We start from the raw sequence: 20560 nt of genomic DNA, 5'->3' as shown, positions 1-20560 counted from the left end.
CCAATTAAGCTTATAATTGCCATTTTACCTTTAAATTTCTTATCTTATTACCTACTTTCTATCAATATTTTAAAAAACTAAGTTAAAATTTGAAAATTAAAAGAAAAATAGTTTTTAAAATGTGTAATTGTTTTAAATGACAAACTTGTAGAAATATTTTCAAATCTAGCAAAATGTCGATAGATAATAATAGATAGTGATATACTACTATCATCTACCACATCTATTAAATAAGTTGACTCATCTTGCTATATTTGAAGACAACCCTTTTAATATTTTGTTTTTTTAAAGAAATTTTAGCTAAGAAATCAATTATATTATTTTACCTAAGAAAAGATAAAAATTATCGTAAGAAATTGAAAAAAAAAAATTAATATTTAAAAATAAAAATTAGAAATAAGTGATTATCAAACATAACTTAAATTGTTGAATATTGAAGTTTAGAAACTAAATTGTTAAATTTGCAAAGGATGGAGTTTACAAAAGATGATTCAAATATACTACCCACATTGTGACTTGTCTCCTCTTGAGGCCAGCATGAGATGATATATCCCCATATCGTATATCATCTCAATTTTTGGAGACTCATTATCCTATCTCACCGATTTTATATTCCAAACGATCTCTTAGATTCATTCTAAAACTATCATCAGTTTCTGCCTAACTCTCATTTAAATGATCTTTTGAGTAAAACCATTTAGTTTTTTTGCTCTCATACATTCAACTGTTTAAAACTACATATCAATATATCATAGCACAACACAATTTCGAACAATTTATGCTTGTAATGCACCTACTAGATGCTCCTTCACGATGGCACGTGAGATTCCCCCTCCCCCTTTCCCCAAAAAAAGCAACCCACAAAAGTTCATTCCAAACGAAAACAACAAGCTCTCCCCTTTCCCCCAAAATCACTTCCATTACTCTACTCATCACTGACTCATCATTTCTTTCTTTCTCCTCCTCTACCTACTTCTTCACAGATCTTCAATGGAGATCCCAATATTCAGCAGGAGCTTTACAATGGATGAAAAAGAGGGTCTTCACGGTACCAATTTCTCGCTGCAATCGCTTAGTTACTGTGAACTATGGCCAAGGGCCTGTTTTTGCCCTTGTGGAAGAAGCTTCTCAATCCCAATGTCTTATTCTGCACTTTCTGAATGGGTGGACTTTGTTGCTAGAGAATCTGATCCCCTCATCTCATAAAAAGTAATTTTCTTTTCTCACCGATGCTTCTTCTTCTGTCCTTTGGCATATTTTTTTTTTCCCTCTCCGTGACATCATTTCAAATTTTCAATGCTTAAATATATGATAATGGGTGTGAAAAAGGATGTGTTTCTCTTCAACTTTCTCCATTCTCTGACTAATATCACCCCTCCAGACAGTTGCTTACCTTTGGGGCTCTAATCCATATCTATAGTGTTTATGTCTATCCCACTGAAAAAGAAACTTGGATTCCATATAGTTTGGACAAACTCTAAAATGGGTTGTGATCAAGTACATCAAACCGTGTGGTTAAAGTGTTGATATAATGAAATGAGGTTTTTGTATGGATGATCCATTTCTAGAGGCATTATTGTAGAATAATCCAAATCCTAAAAAACGAATGAAAGCTAACCTTCGGTTGACATTACAGAGCACTATCGCGTTAGAGGGACATCTCTCCCATTGCAAAATAATCGAAGCCGTAACACAAAATTCATTTCAATCAAGATTTTTTTAAGTCAATGGCTATATATATATATTCAACAGTTGACCAACGGATGATTAAAAATGAAAAGAGCATGAGAGCTCCGACCATTTCACAATGGATAAGACGTCCCTTATACGATATTGCATTCCAAGCGGTGGAGTGATGTACGTAGAAGGTTAGTTTTCATTAGTTTTTGAGGATTGGATCATTCCGCATGAATGCCGTTGGGATCGGGTCATCCGTACAAAAATCTCGTAAATTACCGTTACCCTGTTTTAGTTTTGATTGTTTATTAGAGAGGGAAGTTTTGGGTTCAAATTATGAATTCCCGTAATGTCATTTATCGTCCGAATTAGTATTGATTTTTCACTTGTTGGGCTTTCTATAAATTTTCAAGTCCATAAATGAGGAAGAGAGTTGAAAGGTTGATATAATAAGTTTAGAGTTGATAAAGTGATTTAACATAAATATGTATTTGTCTTCAATAATATGATCCATTTCTTTCTCTTGTTCTGCATCACCCTGAGGAGAAATTTCTGGTGATGTTTGTTTTGACTATGTTTTATGTTATGTTCTTCAAGAAGATAAGGTTAATTCACCCATCATTTTGAGACTGCTTTCATTGGACAGATAGACTTATTTGAATAAGATTTTCACTTGTTTCACGCAAAGAATTTTTGTCTTTCTTTATTAAATTAATTAAGATTCTTTTTTATTAGATTATGAAAAGTAAACCCATTCATTTTCCCTTAATCCTAAATAGAAACCCCATCAAGAAATTTTCATTTGTGATCACATTTTACTTGTATGACGTTCTCATATTCTGGTTTGGTTTATACTTTAGTACCTTTTATCATAATTCATTCTAAATTTTCTTTTTAGAATAAAAAAAAATTCCCCCTTTTGAAGGAAAAAGGTAGATTTATGCCATTATCTGAAAAATAACCCTGCAAATTCATATTGATTTTATTTCCAGTGTTTGAGACAAGCTGAGAAGGCTATCTCTGCTTTATTTTATTCCTTTGCTTTTTTACTTGTATCCAATTGCTGTTTAATAGCCTTTAAACAAAATTCTGTCCAACAGAAAAACTATGCTCTTTCTTGGCTCCAGAAAGAATAATGTAGGGGACAATTAATTTTCCGGTGATATCTTCAAAATATGGAATTTGGAAGTCTAGGCTACTGTTGGACCATAAGTAGTCTTCTCTGAATTGAAATCTCTGTTAATCTTGTTTAGAATGAAGGATATACTTGTAAATACTTAAATTTGATTTTATTATCTTGGAAACATTGTTTACTTAATATAGTTTTCAATATTCTTGTTAGAAATACTGACCCTTAATTGCTTTTGGAGCTAGAAGATCCAAAATTTAGGAGAAAATGAAGGGAAAAAATGGAAAGAAGATATGGTATGCCATTATGCATCCAATTCCTTAGTTTTGGGAAATAAAATTCATTTCTTTTTGTGGAGCTGTCACTTAGCTTATTCGATTTGGTCGAGATTCTTGGATGTTTTCGAACTCTCTTTCGCGTGGAGTAGAATTGCTGGCTATGATTGAGGAAATTTTGTTGAGAACTTTCCCTTTGGGGGGAAGGTGAAAATCCTTTAGTAGGTTTATCTTTTGGTTGTTATATAGATTTAGTTTGAAAGGAATCATAGAATTTTTCGAGGGGTTGAACATGCTGTTTCTTTTTTAATTCCTGTAAATTCTTTTTCGGTTTCTTATGAAAAAGTAGTTATTTCTTAATTTAATTGTAATTTCAAAGAACCCAAGATCTTACAATTCACATATTTGGCAAGTAAATGGAAAGTCCCAAGACCACAATTCCTTGAAAGTGGATAAAGAAAGCAAATAAGAAGTTGACCGTTGAAGGGGATGGTTCCCCTTTAATTCCTCTCCATTTCTCATTTACTTATTTAATGAAGCTCTGAATTTATCATTGTTAGATAACCATTCCAAATTCAAATGGATTGTTGAGAATTAACACAAGTTTACAAAGAAAAGTACCTCAAAAAGATTAAAAACAGCAGAAATAGAAGATGAGAGAAACAGAAACCACCATTGTTGGGATTAAACTGCTAATGATATTTGGTTTTGTGATGATATTTCCAACCCTGAAGGCTAATATTGCAGATTTTGATGAGGTATGGCAGAAAAGAGCTGAAGAAGCCAAGAAGGCTTCCTTTGAGGCCTACCAACCCCATCCAGAAGAAGTCACTAGTAATTTCAACAAGCAAGTTCATAAGTAATTGACCCCATTCCTCATTAGCAAATCAAGAAATTAATTTTCTGTTGAGTTGAGTTGAATATTAATAAGCATAAAACTTCATGTAGTTAATTAAAGAAGACAATATGACTATGTTGTATATATATAATTGTGGTTTTTTTTATTGTGGGACAGATCCTTAGATGGTGCAAATAACACAAGGAGACATTTGAGGAAGTACAATGGTCCATGTTTAGCGACGAATCCGATTGACCGTTGCTGGAGATGCGATAAACACTGGGCTAAAAACCGCAAGAAGCTAGCTGATTGTGCACTTGGCTTTGGTCGTGGAACAACTGGAGGCAAAAATGGAAGGATTTACGTGGTTCGAGATTCAAGTGATAACGACTTGCTGAATCCTAAACCAGGAACCCTACGCTATGGCGTGATACAGGATAGACCACTTTGGATTATATTTGCACATGACATGGTGATTAGGCTAAGTGAGGAGCTTATAATGACTGATAACAAGACATTAGACGGTCGCGGTGCCAATGTGCACATCGCTAATGGTGGTCAACTTACTCTACAATTTGTGAAGAATATAATCATCCATAATCTTCACATTCATGATATCAAGGCTGGCAATGGAGGCATTATAAGAGACTCGGTGAACCACTATGGATTCCGAACACCGAGCGATGGCGACGGAATCTCGATGTTCGGAGCCTCAAAGGTTTGGATAGACCATGTTTCAATGTCTAATTGTCAAGATGGACTAATAGATGCAGTCATGGCATCTACTGGCATTACCATTTCCAACTGTCACTTCACCCGCCATAATGATGTAAGCTCCTCAAACCATAAAAGAAAGATAACATAGCCATCGATTTATTTCATTTTTAGTTAAAATTTAACGAGTGAAGTTCAAGAGATTTGAACATCTAACTTCTTGGTCGATGACGTATGTTTTAACCAATTGAGTTATGTTCAGGTTGACAACATATTGAATTTCTTCTATATCAATGGTGATAACTAATAAATCACCATTAAATTTCTTTTGTGGATGAAGGTGATTTTATTGGGTGCGAGTGATAGCTACTCAAATGATCAGATAATGCAGGTAACTCTTGCATTTAATCACTTTGGTAAAGGGTTGGTGCAAAGGATGCCGAGATGCCGATGGGGGTTCATCCATGTAGTCAATAATGACTACACTCACTGGCTTATGTATGCCATCGGCGGCAGCCACAACCCCACCATTATCAGCCAGGGAAACCGATTCATTGCCCCACCAAACCCAAATTCCAAAGAGGTATGAAGAAGACGATTAGACAAATATCACTTATAATCACAAGCTAGATCCATTCCTAAAGAGCTTGCTCTTTATTGTGCTTCCTGAGTCTTAACCAATGAAACCAACCTCAGGATCATTTACAAAACACAAAGAAACAATATCTCCCTATTTACATATGTCCAAATGATTAGCAATGTATTGAGCAATTGTTATTGTTGGTTGATCTAGGTGACGAAAAGGGCGTATGCATCGGAAAGTGAATGGAGATCTTGGAACTGGAGGTCAGAGGGAGATCTGATGTTGAATGGAGCTTTTTTCATCCAATCTGGTAACCCCATCAGAAGATACTCCAAGAAAGATGTTATCCATTCAAAACCCGGGACCTTTGTCACCAGGCTAACACGATTCGCTGGCCCTCTGAAATGCATAAAAAACCAGCCCTGTTAGTGAAATTGTTTACTTGGCCATGTCATGGTATGTCTATAAACTACTCAAAGTTCAACCGAACCCTGTAAGCACCAGAGGTTTATAGTAGTAAAGATTTAGATAGAAGATCTACAGAACTATGACAGCTTTTGCCGTTATGAAGTTTTGTGAATCACTTGTGTGATATAATGTATTGAAATAATATTGGTTATCCATCTTTTGAAAGTTGTCTCTTTTCCTTATCTATTTTCCTTCCATTATTTTGGTGAAGTTAATTCAGCAACATGCAATTGAAATATTATGTATATATATGGAACCAATGGTAAATGAAATAGATGGTCAAAGATGTCACGATCAAATATGGGACTACATCAATTACATATAAGTTTCAGAAATCACTCAATTTGATAACTGAATTAAGTCTTAATTTTTTACCTCAAGATTAATCATATAAATTCATGCTAGTTGGAATGTGCTCATGTAAATTCATGCTAGTTGGAATGTGCTCATGTTAGGATTTAGTAAATAATAGATTATTTACATGCTAGTTGGAATGTGCTCATGTTAGGATTTAGTAAATAATAGATTTTTCGATGTCGGGAAATGAGTGCTGACAGTAAGTTTCACCGGAGGGGTTGAAGGAGGGAGGAGGACAGGAAGGTTAGAGAGAGAGGGACATACAATTTTTTTTTAACCTTTATTATTCTTATTTAAAAATTATCACATCAACATCTCCATTATATAACAAACTCTTATGAACCAAATCGTGGGTAAGATCGCGCAATTTTGAAACCGATCAAAACAACCTAGTTCTCAAAGCTTTTAATTGGTAGTCAATCAAAATAATAATAACAAAGATTGTCATAGAGATGATACTTTGCCCACTTGTTACACAAAGTAATCTAATGATTTCTTGATGTTGAGGACTGAAATAATATATTTACCTCTCATCTTAAAAATCTACAAAAGGCTCATAAGATGAGATCATGAAAATATAGTAGCGATGGTGCAAATTGAACCATTTGATTACTCTATGATTTGAAACTGGAAAAATACCATTAAAGTTTGGTTTCATTTTAGCTTGAATCAGTTTGACTCGGACAGTCTTTTCTGAATATCAAATTTTATCAATCAGAACAAAATTCAAACAAACCAACTAAAATTCATTTGGCGAATTCAATTTACAATCAAGAACTTCCTTACAAAAATGCATATTATTATTCGTTGTACAACTCAGAGACCAGTAAAATGGTCACCAACGAATGATAGAATGGGAGCAGAAAAAAGTTACCTTTCTGAATAGAAAACATCCCCCCCTCAGAAAAATGTCAAAAAAATGTATGCCTTATGCAAATGTTGACCAATCCCTAGTCCTCTTCCCAATCAAGTCCTCCTATCCTTTGTCGCCTTTTATCGAAAACAACTTTGAATGATAAGCTTTCTGCGCGCAATCGCTCCTCAAATCTGCTGTGTTTCTTTGTCTCGTTGCTGTTTTGGGTTGAGCCACGGTATTCTTCTTCTGCTAATGGGTTGGATTCCTGCAAATTTATACCAAACGAGAATGAACACCTTCACAAGATAGCTGATACTTGAAACTACTTGCTTTATGGTAAAGTTGCGATAGGCAATCAATCCATCTAAGTTATCTTACAGAGTTCCATTCCACTACACAAGATTTTAGTTTCACAAATGTTTTCATCGAAATGCAATCGATGACTAACCAGGTTATATCCAGCACCAGGACCAATTACTAGAGATAATCTGTTTGCCTTTTTTGTGGCACCGATTGAGAATCCAGTATTACCAACCTGGAAAAAAGGAGAGCGTAACTCTAAAGGAAAAAACCAAGAACTTGTGTACATGAAGACATTAAGATACAAACAGAAAGACATTGAACATTGTGGTGACTAGAGCAATTATGACACGGACTTCACACATTCAGCACGCTTTGCATTAAAGAAAATTCCAGATACTCAATAGTAAGGAGAAAATAAACTCAATGCAAACCTGGTCCATCCAGCGCACTGACTTTCCTTCTTTGGCGTATGCTTGAATCAGACCAGAAAGAGCATTTGCATGACCATTCCGGCCATCAATTCTTTCTGTATCATCATCATCTAAATCATTTGACCATTTACTCCTACCTAACTCTTTTACTTCCTCTCTCAGATGGTCAGGTTCTGCATCCCATCTCTTCTCATCATCTGCAGAACAATAAGATGTGAGAAACCAAAATCTGAATAGTGAAGAGCCGATGAAAACTAAATGAGATGACAGAAGATACTACTTTTTCTTTTTATTTTTATAAGAGTCAGAAGACGCTACTTGTGAGTCAAACTTGTAATGATGTGTTGTTAGCTTACCACTAACTGAAAAAACTTTTTAACATACTAAATGAACTCCTGAAAAATGCATATATTATGATGTTTCTCATTCATTTTACTATACCTTCAGAAGCATCATCTCTTATAGGAGGTAACACTGTCTTCTCAGACTTCGTTTCTTGAAAACTAGGCAAACTATCATCGTCTTCGTCTTCCATATCCATGTCAACCTGGCAGACAGACATGACATACACAAATCACACTAAACATATATAAGATTATTTCAAAACTTCACTACCAGAAAAAGGAAAAAAAAAGGAAAAAAAAAAAAGATATTACCTCCTGAATTCCACTTTCTTTAAGGTCATCTCCATGACATAAGGACTGCAAGTGATTACAACAAAAAGAAAAACTTGAATTGCAGGTAAAAAGTCTCCTTTTACCACCTCTATAAACTGGTAATTTTCATTCCTTCCTAAAAGTTTAGGTTCTCATCAGAAAGAAATTTGAGCGATTTTTTACGTTTTCTTATTCATGCCAACTAAAAAACAAAGTAAGTTCAAAACAGATCAACCTCAGGCATTTTAACAAACCTTGATGTCCAATTGTAAGTACAAAGGCGGAGCTTCTTCCCATTGTCTAGCCATCTTTTGTATATCATCGAGGTTAAATCCATGCACATTCCTTGCTGCGCAGCCCTAAATGCCCCATAAAAGAAAACATCTTAAGGAAGCTTTTCCCGGGTTTTCAATTGATAAGGCCTCAATTCTAGTAGACAGAACACATAGAGTCATCAAAAATAATTTTAATTTTTTACCAGGCTTGGAACTAGCAATTAAATAAATTGGACATTGAGGGCCCATTTCATAAAATTCTGGTTTCCTATTTCCAGTTTCTCAAAAACATGTTTGGTAACAATTCCTCTATTCCTGTTTAATGTTTCTCATTTTTCAGAAAAGTTCTCAAAATTACGTAAAAGTTCTTGAAACAACAAAATCAAGTTTCTTATTTGTGTTTCTAGATTTTTCTAAAACATAAATAAAAGTATTATTTTATCATTTTCTGTTACTTCTAAATTGCATAATAAATGACTAAAAATAAATCTCACATTAAATTTTTCGATGTTTAATTTCAAAAACTTATTTTTATGTAAAGCCTTTTCATTTAAAATTTCAGAGAAGAAAAAAATGTTACGAAACAAGTTTCTGTTTTGCTTTTTCCCAATTAGAAAGAAAGAAGAAACAATGAAACAGTTAACCAGAGACAGTTCTGTCTTCATTTAAAAAAGAGGATAAAAAAAACAAGAAATGAAAATGTTATCGAGGACTTGATCTTCCTTGTCAATTATTAAACAAAGGCACCAGTTGGAGCATAACTGCACGTAATGCAGACAGAAACTGGAAAGGATATACAATTATGGAAAATTCATTGTAGCCAACGAAAGGGTATTTGGTTTCGGTAGATCATCACATTTCTGTCAGACCGTGGTCTAATGCTTTTACTTTCTTTAAGTCAATGACAAACACTAGTGAATAACAACAGATAGGAGAAGAAAAAGACTTACTGTAGGGTCCTTATACGTAGCTTCCAAAATGTAAACTTCATAGCCCGAACTCTAGCAAGAGATAAATAAAGAAAAAATAAGAAAACAAAAAGCAGACAGCAAAACCTTACATTACCACTCTCGGCCATTTACTATAACTAAACTTTCAAGTTCCATGACAGGTTATGTAATAACTAAAACATCCGTTCTATAAAAACTATGTTCATTGAACGTCAGACATTGCACATGTTAGGCCATGTTAATTATTGCCGATCATCATAATTAAGCTGGTCAGTTTTCCTTAGTGTAAATAAAAATAAACATAATTCAGTATTATTATCAGAAAATAGCCAAATCTCCTTGTAGGAAGCAGCAAAGTCACGTAGAGAGGTTATTATGAACTTCCTTCAGTCTCCTGTGACCTTTTTAAGCAGACTAACATGACACTATTTGGAAACTACCAAAACAATTTCCAAAAGCAAAGACTTGCTAGAAAAATAAAAGGTAGCGCTCTAGCATTTGAGTATTACACAATTGACAAGATTTATGTTTAACAGGAAGCAGTGAAAGTACTATTAATACTGCAGACCAAGAACCACAAGCATCCCAAGTATTGAAAAAAGTTATGTAAGAGAACTTGTAGAAAAAGAAATGTGTGTGCGTGTGTGTGTGCGCGTGTAAAACACAGTAAAATAAAATACTAAATCACAATCTTATCGCAAAAGGAACAATAAAAGTACACCAACAAGATGCGTGAAATCAAATGCGGGCATCCAAAATAACACTGATATTCGCCAACAGCACATAAAATGTAAACCATATGGCCATTTAAAATTCAAAATGAATGTTTCCAGGCCATAAGCCCTTGGGTTGGGTCCAAAGCAAAAGCCACATAAGAATTGGTTGGTGCATGAATCCTATGCCAAAAAAAAAAAAAAAAAAAAAAAAAAAAAAAAAAAGAAAGAAAGAAAGAAAGAAAGAAAAGGAGGAAAGAAAGACAGAGAAAAGGAAGGAAAGAGGGGGGGCGGGGCGGGGAAAACACCCTGCACCTTTAAGGCAGCCTCCAAAGCATGAAAAATATTGTGACCAATACTCAAATGTAGATGAAATAAAGCATAGCCTATACCAACATCGGTTCTGAAGAAATCTGAGTCTTTTTTTTTATGTTGTCAACCCATTCTCTACCTATTCCAAACTACTTACTAACGTCACTATGCACAATCCCATTGGATAACTCAAAACTTAAATACATGATGTTGCCACCCACATTTAAGTCGCCACTTCAGTACACGACGGCTAGGGTTGTAAGAAAGAGAGAATTGAGAATATACCTTTGCAATTGCCCAAAACTGAGCAAAATCAGCTACCCGCAGATTGCGGTCATCCACTAAGACGAGGCACACATACCACCAACAAAAGGATCAATTGCCGAACAAACTGCATTGTAGTTAGTGCAAAGAAATGCAGTGGCATTGGCACTGCATCACCACTTAATCTAAAATCAAACTTAGATCACTTAACTAATGCATGTCTAAACCAAGACTATGAGAATTGTTAACGTTTTTTAACCTTTTTATACCTAAGGTATAGACTACTATCACCAACCATGCCACCTCTTTTTATGCTACCATTGGCATGGGGAATGATAAGCTGAATGCTAAACTATGGACCAACAATTTTGAAACAAAAATTCACAAAAAAGGAAGGTCAAGTCACCACATTAAGTACAAAGTTCACAATATAGGGGCCACTGGCTTCACTTTGAAAGACCTCAACATTGGAAATGTGATTAAAAATAGTTCAAATAATTAGAATGATAGGGAAAATGTAGGACCTCATACAATCATTCTGATATTCTTGTAGGAGCAGAGTTCATACCAATTACAAAGGTGAATATCCCCTCCTCAAGGGTCTTCCTGAATGCTTTCAACATGCTTGACCGATAAGCCTAACAAAAATATAACACCATCAGATAATGTCTCAGAAAGATGTTTGGAAAACTAAAATGCTCCGGCAGCTCTTAGAATCCATTCTATACCAAGTGAATACAACAGATAATACATTTAATATCTTATGGGACACAGGTATAATAAAGCTTTATATACCAATGTCGAAGGTTAAATTCATTACTGCATTAACCATTGACATTGGTGCTGTTAGCTAACATGCCACGCCAAAATGGATAATGAAATTATATTTGCTCCTAATCTTCAAAGCGACCGCAATCCAATGGAACTACCAAGCCACCCAAAACACTATGCTGATTAGGATCCACGAAATACAAGGAATATTCGGTCTTCAGCAAAATACAACAGATAATTGGCTAGCAAAATTAATTATGTGTGTGTGTTGGTATAAAACATGCAGGAGCATATGTATAAAATGGCACTCCTTATATCATCTGTTACAAATACCTCCTCCATTTCAGGTTCGTAACAATATTCCATGACCTTCTTCATGATTGGCTTCTTGCCTTTAATTGAATTTGATGATTTGGCGTCACCTTCCTCGACCTGTCAGAAAAAGAAGGTGTTGCATATAAAGTTAAATAATAACCTAAATCAATTATCAATTAAAAGAACTAAAAGTCTAAAACCAAACATTATAATAACCATTGTAAACAAAGTAAAAGAGGATATAAATCAAGCGTACCTTTTCCACTTCTGTCATGAAGTAATCGTCCATAGAATGTATACGAGGAGCATCACCACCATTTTCAACTTCAACATCACGCAACATCTTTGCCAAATAGCTTTTTCCACTACCTGAAAAGAACAGTAATTCTTAGGGTCCATTTTTTATTCCCACGTTCAAAGAGACATTTTCTTATTATTATCAGCAAAAGATAAGATGACCCATGAAATGCGCAATTCAATTTAGACAAGTCATCTTGTCACAATCAAGTTCTTCCAACGAAAATATTTTTAACGAACTATTTGAGTATTCATAAAACAACAGAAGCCAATAATAATTTGAAGCAATGAGAGTAGGATGTGGAGCATGAAGAGAAATACAACGACCATTTTTCTATTCTTCACAACTTCAGTAAGATGCCTGGCTTTCTGTTCAATTCTAAGTAGTCAGGTGCAAACAACAAAATGATACCTGGAAGCCCTCGAAGGATAACCACGATATGATCTGGACGAATAGACCGATGAGGTAGCTTGAATAAATGTGAAGCATCAATAACTGTGGGTTTTTGCGGAGGCACTTGATTCAATCCAAAAGGTTTGCCGTCTGCAGCAAACTTCTTAGAATATGGGTGCAATGCCAGAGAATCCTACAAATAAATAAACCGAAACAAGAGTTTCATACACTATCCCCATAAAAATTACAAATGCACCAAAAAAAAAAAAAAAAAGGCAACCCAGGATAAAAATACATATCAATTTCTTCGAACCTCCATCATAGGGCTAGAAGAAACATGAGACATTGGTTTATGGTGGTGAAAGGAACGGTGTTCAGGAGCTGAAGAATATGCTGATGACGTTATAGTTGAGGTATTAACTGGAACAGGAAACAGGGATGAAGGTTTTGCTTGAGAAGAATAAGCCATAGACTCTGCAGAAGCGTGCAAGTGTGCTTCCCAAGGCATAGGCGGTGGTGGAGAAGCAGGAAGTGGGGGTTGCTCACCAAAGAAGCGAGAATCTTCAGTTGAGCTTCCATTTTCCAAGAACCTGCCACCGCCAGAAAGCCGTGGAGCGTATCCAGCACCAAAATTCATATTTCTAGTACCGTGATGAGCATTTCCATGCGATGAAAATGGTCTCATATGGATGGAATTCATCTCAGAGCGAGGGGGTGGCTGATAATCACGATCAAGAATGTTCATTTTGCTGTTATTTCTATCATCCATCCAGGAAAATGCTTGCCGGTCATCAGAATAATGCCATTCGTTTCTATGAGTAAGATAGTTGTCTTCGGTGGCTTCAGGAGGAACAGAGTGCGGCATATGCCAATGGCCTCCAACCTGATCATATCGAGCATGTGAAAATTCTTCATTTTGGGAAGGCCGCCGCGCGTCAATTCTACCATTCTCGTGAAAGTGTCGAGTCCTTCCATCATTAATGGCATTACCCGGATCTTGGAAGTGACTACTTTCCAAGATTCTCGTGCTCCTGACATCTTCTGAGTCCCCAGATCCCACTGAATTTTCAGGAGTTCGTCTGTTAGCTTCGGTATTAGAACCCAAATTCATTCTCGGCAAGGAATTAGAACCACCTCCAGGCGATCCACTCGATACAACTCCATGATCCCGAATCAACTTCAACCTTCGTTCATCCTCAAATGAACTCCTGCCGCTCTTCTGATTATGATTAAGCTCATGAACAACACCATCCGAACCTACATCATCAACCCTCGGCCTCTTGTAGCTTCTTTCAGCGTCGATTACAAACTCATTCCCGCCATAATCATATGGAGGCGGGAAAACCCCTTCTCTGTGAGAGTGGAACGGGACATGCCCGTATGAATTGGCAGAATTTCTCATCCACGGCCTCTGATCTGCGAAACCATCGTCAGGATTCCCCATATACGGAGGCGGCATCCCCATGGATGAACGATGAGAGTCGAAACCGGGGGTTTGAAAAGAAGGATCGGGTCCAAAGGAATATCTAGGGTTTTGGTTGAAGGATGGATGGGGAGGGCAAAAGGGGAAGTGAGACATTGCGCAAATTGGACAGACAGTGGGTTGGATTGGCCTGGGATGCCATTGTTGCGGATGATGAAGATGTTGATCCATTCTCAAACTCAATTTTGAAAAGAAGAAACCAAAACGAGATGACCTCAGTGAAGAATTAGGGTTTTACAATCTCATTGTTCTTTGGTTCTGACTCAGTGAAGAGGATGAAGAAGGCTGAGACCAGACGAGAAAATTTTAGGAAAATAAAAGGGAGATTATATATATAATAATCATCACAAACCCCTCAATGGATGAAAAATTAAATCGGTTTTAATTTTTTTAAAGATAATTTTTGGTCCTTCTTGGTTAATCACTCAATTTCATCTAATTTCAAAATGCGTAAAATTACGTCATGAAATTTAATTTTTCGATCCAAAATTTAGGTTCGAATAATATTATTCGTCATAGTTTTTAAAAATAATGTAGTGTAAACCTTGAACCCTATTTTTCCTACTTAGGTAAGTTAATTAACATGTCAATCAAGATTAAGAATAAGTTATTAATATCTTTGTAGGGAAAAGCTTGAAGAAGAAAAGAAGAAAATTTTTAACTAAGTGTGGAAGTCCAAAATAGCCATACGTGGTTGAAGTATGCAGCAACCATACTCCTAAGAGGTTAGTTGAGCGCTTGATGGAAATGTTGCACGGAAGAAAATGGCTAAGTGTAGGGCACATGAGGTGCCTTGAAGCCATGCGTTAATAAAAAACCATGAAAGGTTAAATGCGCAAGAATGCACTCGCTAAAGCTTGAAGGCCTAAGGCGTTGGGGGTTGCACGTGTGGGTTAATGGCCGAGGGTGTAGGATGCGCCACGTAGAGCGCTGCCCAGCTGAGATTGTGTCGAGGATGGGCGTGCGTGCGTTGGCCTGATGCCCGGCGTGGGTAGGTGAGCCTATGCGATGGCCTTTAGGCAAGGCGATGGTTGATGGCTATGCAATGGCGTTGGCAAGGAAGCTATGCGATGAAGTTTGAGCCATGCGTTGATTTAAGTAAAGGCTACAGCAAAGGGGAGCAGGCGTTGGCACTAGACCAAGCGTTGGGATAGATGCGTTGATGCCATGCGTAAGCCAAAGGTTATGCGTTGATTGTGCCAAAGCAAAGGTGAGGCTGTGCGTTGATTAAACGATGGTTAGCAGCTCAGTCACCAGTTATATTGGACCTACTGTTGGAATTTAATGAATTAATCCCACTTAGCGGGTGATTTGGCAGCCTAAAGATGTTTGAAGGCATGTTGTGCCTAGTATCAAAAGGGGGAAGCCTCAATTGAAGAGCTCGGTTTGAGTTGTTTATTCGTGCCACTGAGGTGATTTCAGAGCCATTTATTTGAGTATTGAGTGTAGTTGAAGCAAAAGGGCTACTGGAAGAAATCTTTTATGAATTTGAGGTGGAATCTGAAGAAAACTTCAAGAAGGCCAGGCTTTCAGGTGAACCTAGGCCATTAGTGAAGTTTGAAGATTTCCAGCCAAACCAAGAAGAATTAAGACCTTAAATTTTTTAAGAGGTGTTTAAACAAGTTTGTAGAAGGAAATTTTCTAAGATATAGTCTGGAAAATAAGTTATTCGAGTTCAAAATTGAAACTGGATTTTGGTCGAACAAATAGGCAGCTGCAACTGTTGAGCAAGCAGGTTGCAGGCGGGGGCAGGTTGGGCGCAAGGCTTGCGCTGACACAGTGCGCCAGGGAAGGTGTTGTGGTGAAACCTTGAGCTTAAGAGAGCGCAAGAGGCACTAGGTTGTATTAAATATGTTATTCCAATGTTTTCCAAACAATTTATAGTTAGGCAGTAAATGCCACAAAAGGGTTGATAATTGTTGCCGTCACACTCCCTTCTAAATTAAATGGGTAATCTGGAAGTGGGTGTTTTGTAATTATCGACTAAGAACGTATGAAATTATCTATATGCTCCTCATGATTTTAGTAAATGTAAAATTAAGATCATCTATATACAATGATACTCTTACACATGTTAGGACTCTTTCTCCCTCCTTCATACTTGCACTTGTACTCCTATGATTGCATTCAACCAATTTACATGCTAGGTCTCTTCCTTCTTCCCTTGTGCTTGTGCTCATCCTCTCTTGCTTGCACTTGCATTCAATTAACAAGAGTACTCTTATACGTTAGAACTCTTTCCTCATTCTCTCATGGTTATTCTTCACTCTCTCACTCATGTTGATCCTCTAGTTCTCTCATTCGCACTTATCGATTTAAACCTTCATTAATCATGGGTAGTGTGATTCTTTCTTTTTTTCGACAATATGTAGATTGAAAACTCAAATTTTGATGTAGAAGTTGATAGTACAAGCACTATGCTCATTTTGGCAGCTCATTTAATTTTTAATTAACCAAATTACTTATATCCTAATTCTCCCCAAGCATCTTTTATAATCAAATTATATTATATATCTAATATATCATAATAATCATCCACTAACATGATCAAGAGTTCTCTCTAAGCCTCTTTTATAAATATATTATTCTTCAAATGCACAGCTAAAAATACATCATGAAGATGAGATCATTTGAAACCTCAACAAAAAGGGAGTTTTTAATGTTAAAAGTGCTTATTTTTTTGGTTTAAAATTGAATAAATTGAATGATTCTTGCTCCTCTCCCCTCTGGCGATGGTGATGCTTTTAGGAGTCGTTTGATTAGAGGTTTTCTGCATGAGAATTGGTACATACATCCAAATTCTATGCTTGTTTCACAATTTTTAAGAATAAGCTATTCCCAAGCATTCTCATTTCCTAACTAGGTTTTCTATTCCCTCCTAAAACTGTGGTTTTTCTTTTCCCTCTCCATCTATTTTTATTTTATATATAATTTCACTTTATATATAGTTAATTAATTGAGTAGTTAATATTAATTTAATACATATAAATATTTATTTTAATAAATCAATAATAATGTATTAAAATATTTACTTAATTATTTTCACAATAAAATTTTATTAAACGAATGCAATTACTTTTTTGTACGTAATTTAATAATATATTAGTCAACAAAATCTTAAATATATTTAATTAGTAAACTAGTATTAGTTAAATTTAATTAGTACAAAAAACTATATTTCAATAATAATAATTTATTACTTTATTATTTTTTAATAACCAAGTAATTATTTTTTAGAATAATTTTAATTTGATCATTCATTATAAACATGTAATCATTATTGATTAGTTAATTACTTATTGTTATTAATTTGTATTACTTCATTCGTTATTAGCACATCATGTTTACAAAAATTTTTTTTAGTATTCTTTATTAATATATCATATTTTATTTTATTTTTTACTTTTTATATAATATATTGTTTATTAAAATATATTTTCTTATATTATTTAACTTAAATTAAAATTACTAATGTTGGACTTAATTAATTATAAAAATGATTTAGTATTAGATTATAATTAGTATGATGTTTATTAAATATATAAGTTAGATAATTTTAATTATAAATTGTCAAATATTTATGATTAAAATTATTATCGATGGATAATTAATCAATATTTTTATTGATATATTGAAGGTTGTTTATTGGTTAATTTATTAATCAATTACAATTATAAAAGATTATGCTTAATTTCATAAATGGAATATAAACATAACTTTTATTTATAAAATTCTGATAATATCCTCATGCACAACCAAACACAGTCATATTTGATTCTCAAACATCTAATTCTCCATCATCTCAATCCTACTCATCCTCTTTATTATCAGGCATCTATAAAACATTAAATCAAATAACCCCTCAAAGGTCAGGGCAATCCTTTTGGAAGGCCAAAACCCCTCATAAACCTAAAACATGCGGTTGGAAAATTATTCACGATATTTTTCCAACTAAAGTTAATCGGGCCAAAAAAATTGTCCTACATGACCCTTCCCAATAATATCAGTACTCTTTATGACGACAGGGCTTTGTGGAGTTATCAAGATTTATGACGACAGGGATTTGTGGAGTTATCAAGATTGACTCTTTGAACAGGTTTCTTCTCTTGAGTGGAATAAAGTTGTGATCATTGTCGGGCAAATTTGAGAGGCAAATAATAAGATGTTCCAGTTTCAAACTGTTGATGTTGAATCCATCGGTGAATCAATTGACCGTCATATGCACGAGAGACAAGATGGCAAAGGAAAAGTCAGTCAGTCTACTTATGGCGATTTGTATCGAGATGGAGAGTGTAGTCCAAATTCTTCATTCAAATCTCTTAGTGGAATTTGATTGTTTAAAGGTGATTAATCTACTTAATAACGTGAGAATGATATCACTAAGGTCTCTTTCTTTATTGGCGAGGCTAAAAATTGGACTAATATAATGGGGGTTATTTCTTTATCTCATTCAAAATGAGCTAGTGCATTCTCTTGCATCTAGAGTTTTAGAGCATGAGTCTTCTTATTTCTATACTCCCTACCTCGAGCGGTTGTCGAAATTTGTGGCTCATGATGTATCCCTCTAGTTTGGTTTATTTTGTTGGCTTATAATGTTGTTCTAAAAGAAATAATCACCGTCATCTATTAACATAAATAAAAAAATATATATAAAAAATTCTTAAGCTCATTTTAGATAGTATAGATATAGATAGTTGTTGATAAAAAAAAAACATGAAAGAAAGGATAGAAGAGAGGGAAAAAAGTAACTACAGATTCCATTTGCAACCATTTATAATTAAAAATAGTCTTATTTAATTTGTACCTTTGGGTTATTTTATTTTATTATTTTTTTTAATTTTTGGATCTTTTTAACTTTTCTTTTCCAATTTTATATTCTCCATCGTTTTTTTTCTAAATATAATTAGTAACTTAATTTTAACTTTTCGCTTTATCTTTCTTTTCTTTGGTTGTCTTTTTCCAATTTTGGTTTTTGTATCTCTTATTCTTCTATTAATTTTCTAATTTTAAATTCATACATATCATTTCACTGAAATATACATAACATTTTATAGAATAAATAAAATACAAATCATTTTGTTTTTCTTTGACGCAAATGTTATTTTCAAAATGTCAAAGAGATGGTTTCTCTTAGAGACTAAAATTTTTAAAGAAAAAAGGAAATTAAATGTTTTAAGAACATTGAATCATGTCAAAATAGAATTTTAAGAATTCATAATTTTTTTTTTGATTAAGAGGTAGTATTGTTATCTGCAAACTTAAATTTTTTATTCCAATTACATCCAATGTAAATTAATAAAAATGCTCATGAACTTTAATCTTTGTGTAAAACATGCTCCTAAAGTTTAAGAAGTTTAAAAAATACTCTTAAACTTCCAAAATGAGTTAAAAAAATATGTGCGTAGTTTTGGATAGAAGCCATTAAAGTTTTGTTTAAAAAACAAACTTTCAAAATTTTAAAGAATACCCTTTTAACTTAAAAAAAAAAAGTTTAGAAATGTCTCAACCATTGATATTTGAACAAAAAACATTGATTGAAAAGAACCAATTTTAAAATCATACATAAATGAAAGTGTGTAATTTTATTCATTTATTTATTTTAGATAAATAAGTGTGAAATAGTTAACAAAAAGGAGTAAGAGTTTTTCTATCTTCTTATATTTTTAAATTTTATTCAAATATTTAATTTAAACTTTTTAATTATATGTTTAGTAAAAAATTTTATTTCCCAATTAAATATTATGTCTCAAAATTTTCTACCACATCCAATACATTTCATTTACCTTATAAATTAGCTTGAAACAAGAAATACATAGTTTTAGATATATATTTTTTTAATTATCTCATTTCATAATAAACATTTACTAATTAAACTAAATAAAAAATAAATTCAACCAAAATTAAATTTTGTTGTAAAAAGTAAGCAATAAACATTTTAAAAAAATTATCATGTTATTATCTGGTTGTTAATTAAACAAAAATGTTAAAAGGCAAACTAAATTAATAAATTTGACGAATGTTATATAAAAATAGGTCTCACACTAAATTTAAATTAAAAATTGAATTAGGTTAATAAGAATGATAAGCAAGTTTTTTTATAGAGAGAAAGAGAGAGAAAAGAAAACTGGAACCATAAAATTGGATCAATACTTCCAATTGAAGGAATAATGGTAACATATGTTTAGCTCAATGATCATAAGTTGCAATATAAATGAAAACATATTTGAAATTCCGTAAATACTAATTTCATCAAAAAAAATTATTATTAAAAAAAAAACTTAAATCATTTAATTAAGCCCTTCAAAATAATTTGTTATTGAAAATTATATCAACAATTAAAGATAGAAACATTATTGAAACATAATATTGATAGCATAATACATTATCAATTGATGGTATTAATCTATTTATAACTTGTAAGGCCTAACAAAATTGTTTGTTCATTGTTTATATTTCGTTAACAAAGTAACAAAATGGTTAGGAATGGAGAGAGGCAAAA

General features: G+C 33.8%; 2 protein-coding genes across 4 annotated transcripts; one reads left to right on the top strand and one right to left on the bottom strand.

Moving 5' to 3' along the window:
• Positions 1–793: 793 nt before the first annotated feature.
• On the top strand, positions 794–5964 carry LOC120083123 (pectate lyase-like). Of its 2 annotated transcripts, none has more exons than XM_039038682.1 (4): positions 794–3940; positions 4097–4748; positions 4974–5216; positions 5427–5964. In XM_039038682.1, the coding sequence occupies exons 1-4, from the start codon at positions 3735–3737 to the stop codon at positions 5643–5645; spliced, it is 1320 nt and encodes a 439-aa protein (XP_038894610.1). In that variant the 5' UTR covers positions 794–3734; the 3' UTR covers positions 5646–5964. The 2 variants fall into 2 exon arrangements, with proteins under 2 accessions (XP_038894610.1, XP_038894609.1); XM_039038681.1 differs by having other exon boundaries at positions 796–1209; positions 5427–5961.
• LOC120083122 lies at positions 5480–14376 on the bottom strand. 2 transcript variants are annotated; one of them, XR_005483372.1, is made up of 14 exons: positions 12892–14376; positions 12597–12771; positions 12144–12256; positions 11906–12004; positions 11370–11439; positions 10823–10878; positions 9513–9563; positions 8542–8646; positions 8288–8332; positions 8073–8178; positions 7632–7828; positions 7346–7432; positions 6916–7162; positions 5480–5615 (listed from the first exon to the last, which is right to left on the bottom strand). XR_005483372.1 is itself a non-coding variant. In XM_039038679.1 (13 exons), the coding sequence occupies exons 1-13, from the start codon at positions 14230–14232 to the stop codon at positions 6992–6994; spliced, it is 2616 nt and encodes an 871-aa protein (XP_038894607.1). In that variant the 5' UTR covers positions 14233–14376; the 3' UTR covers positions 6767–6991. The 2 variants fall into 2 exon arrangements, 1 of the variants encoding a protein (XP_038894607.1); XM_039038679.1 differs by lacking the exon at positions 5480–5615 and having other exon boundaries at positions 6767–7162.
• Between the last annotated feature and the right edge of the window lie 6184 nt (positions 14377–20560).

Source organism: Benincasa hispida, chromosome 8 (genome assembly GCF_009727055.1).
Source record: "Benincasa hispida cultivar B227 chromosome 8, ASM972705v1, whole genome shotgun sequence".
NCBI classification, from domain to species: Eukaryota; Viridiplantae; Streptophyta; class Magnoliopsida; order Cucurbitales; family Cucurbitaceae; genus Benincasa; species Benincasa hispida.
Note: the sequence above shows the minus strand (reverse complement) of the source record. Positions and strands in the feature narration are given on the sequence as shown.

Coding starts and splice junctions, on each gene's coding strand:
- LOC120083123 (XM_039038682.1), top strand. CDS start 3,735: ATGAGAGAAACAGAAACCACCATTGTTGGGATTAAACTGCTAATGATA. Junction 4,749..4,973: donor ACTTCACCCGCCATAATGAT/GTAAGCTCCTCA, acceptor TTGTGGATGAAG/GTGATTTTATTGGGTGCGAG. Junction 5,217..5,426: donor CAAACCCAAATTCCAAAGAG/GTATGAAGAAGA, acceptor TGGTTGATCTAG/GTGACGAAAAGGGCGTATGC.
- LOC120083122 (XM_039038679.1), bottom strand. CDS start 14,232: ATGGATCAACATCTTCATCATCCGCAACAATGGCATCCCAGGCCAATC. Junction 9,564..10,822: donor AGTTTTGGGCAATTGCAAAG/GTATATTCTCAA, acceptor ATCTCTTGCTAG/AGTTCGGGCTATGAAGTTTA. Junction 8,647..9,512: donor CTACGTATAAGGACCCTACA/GTAAGTCTTTTT, acceptor TGGGGCATTTAG/GGCTGCGCAGCAAGGAATGT.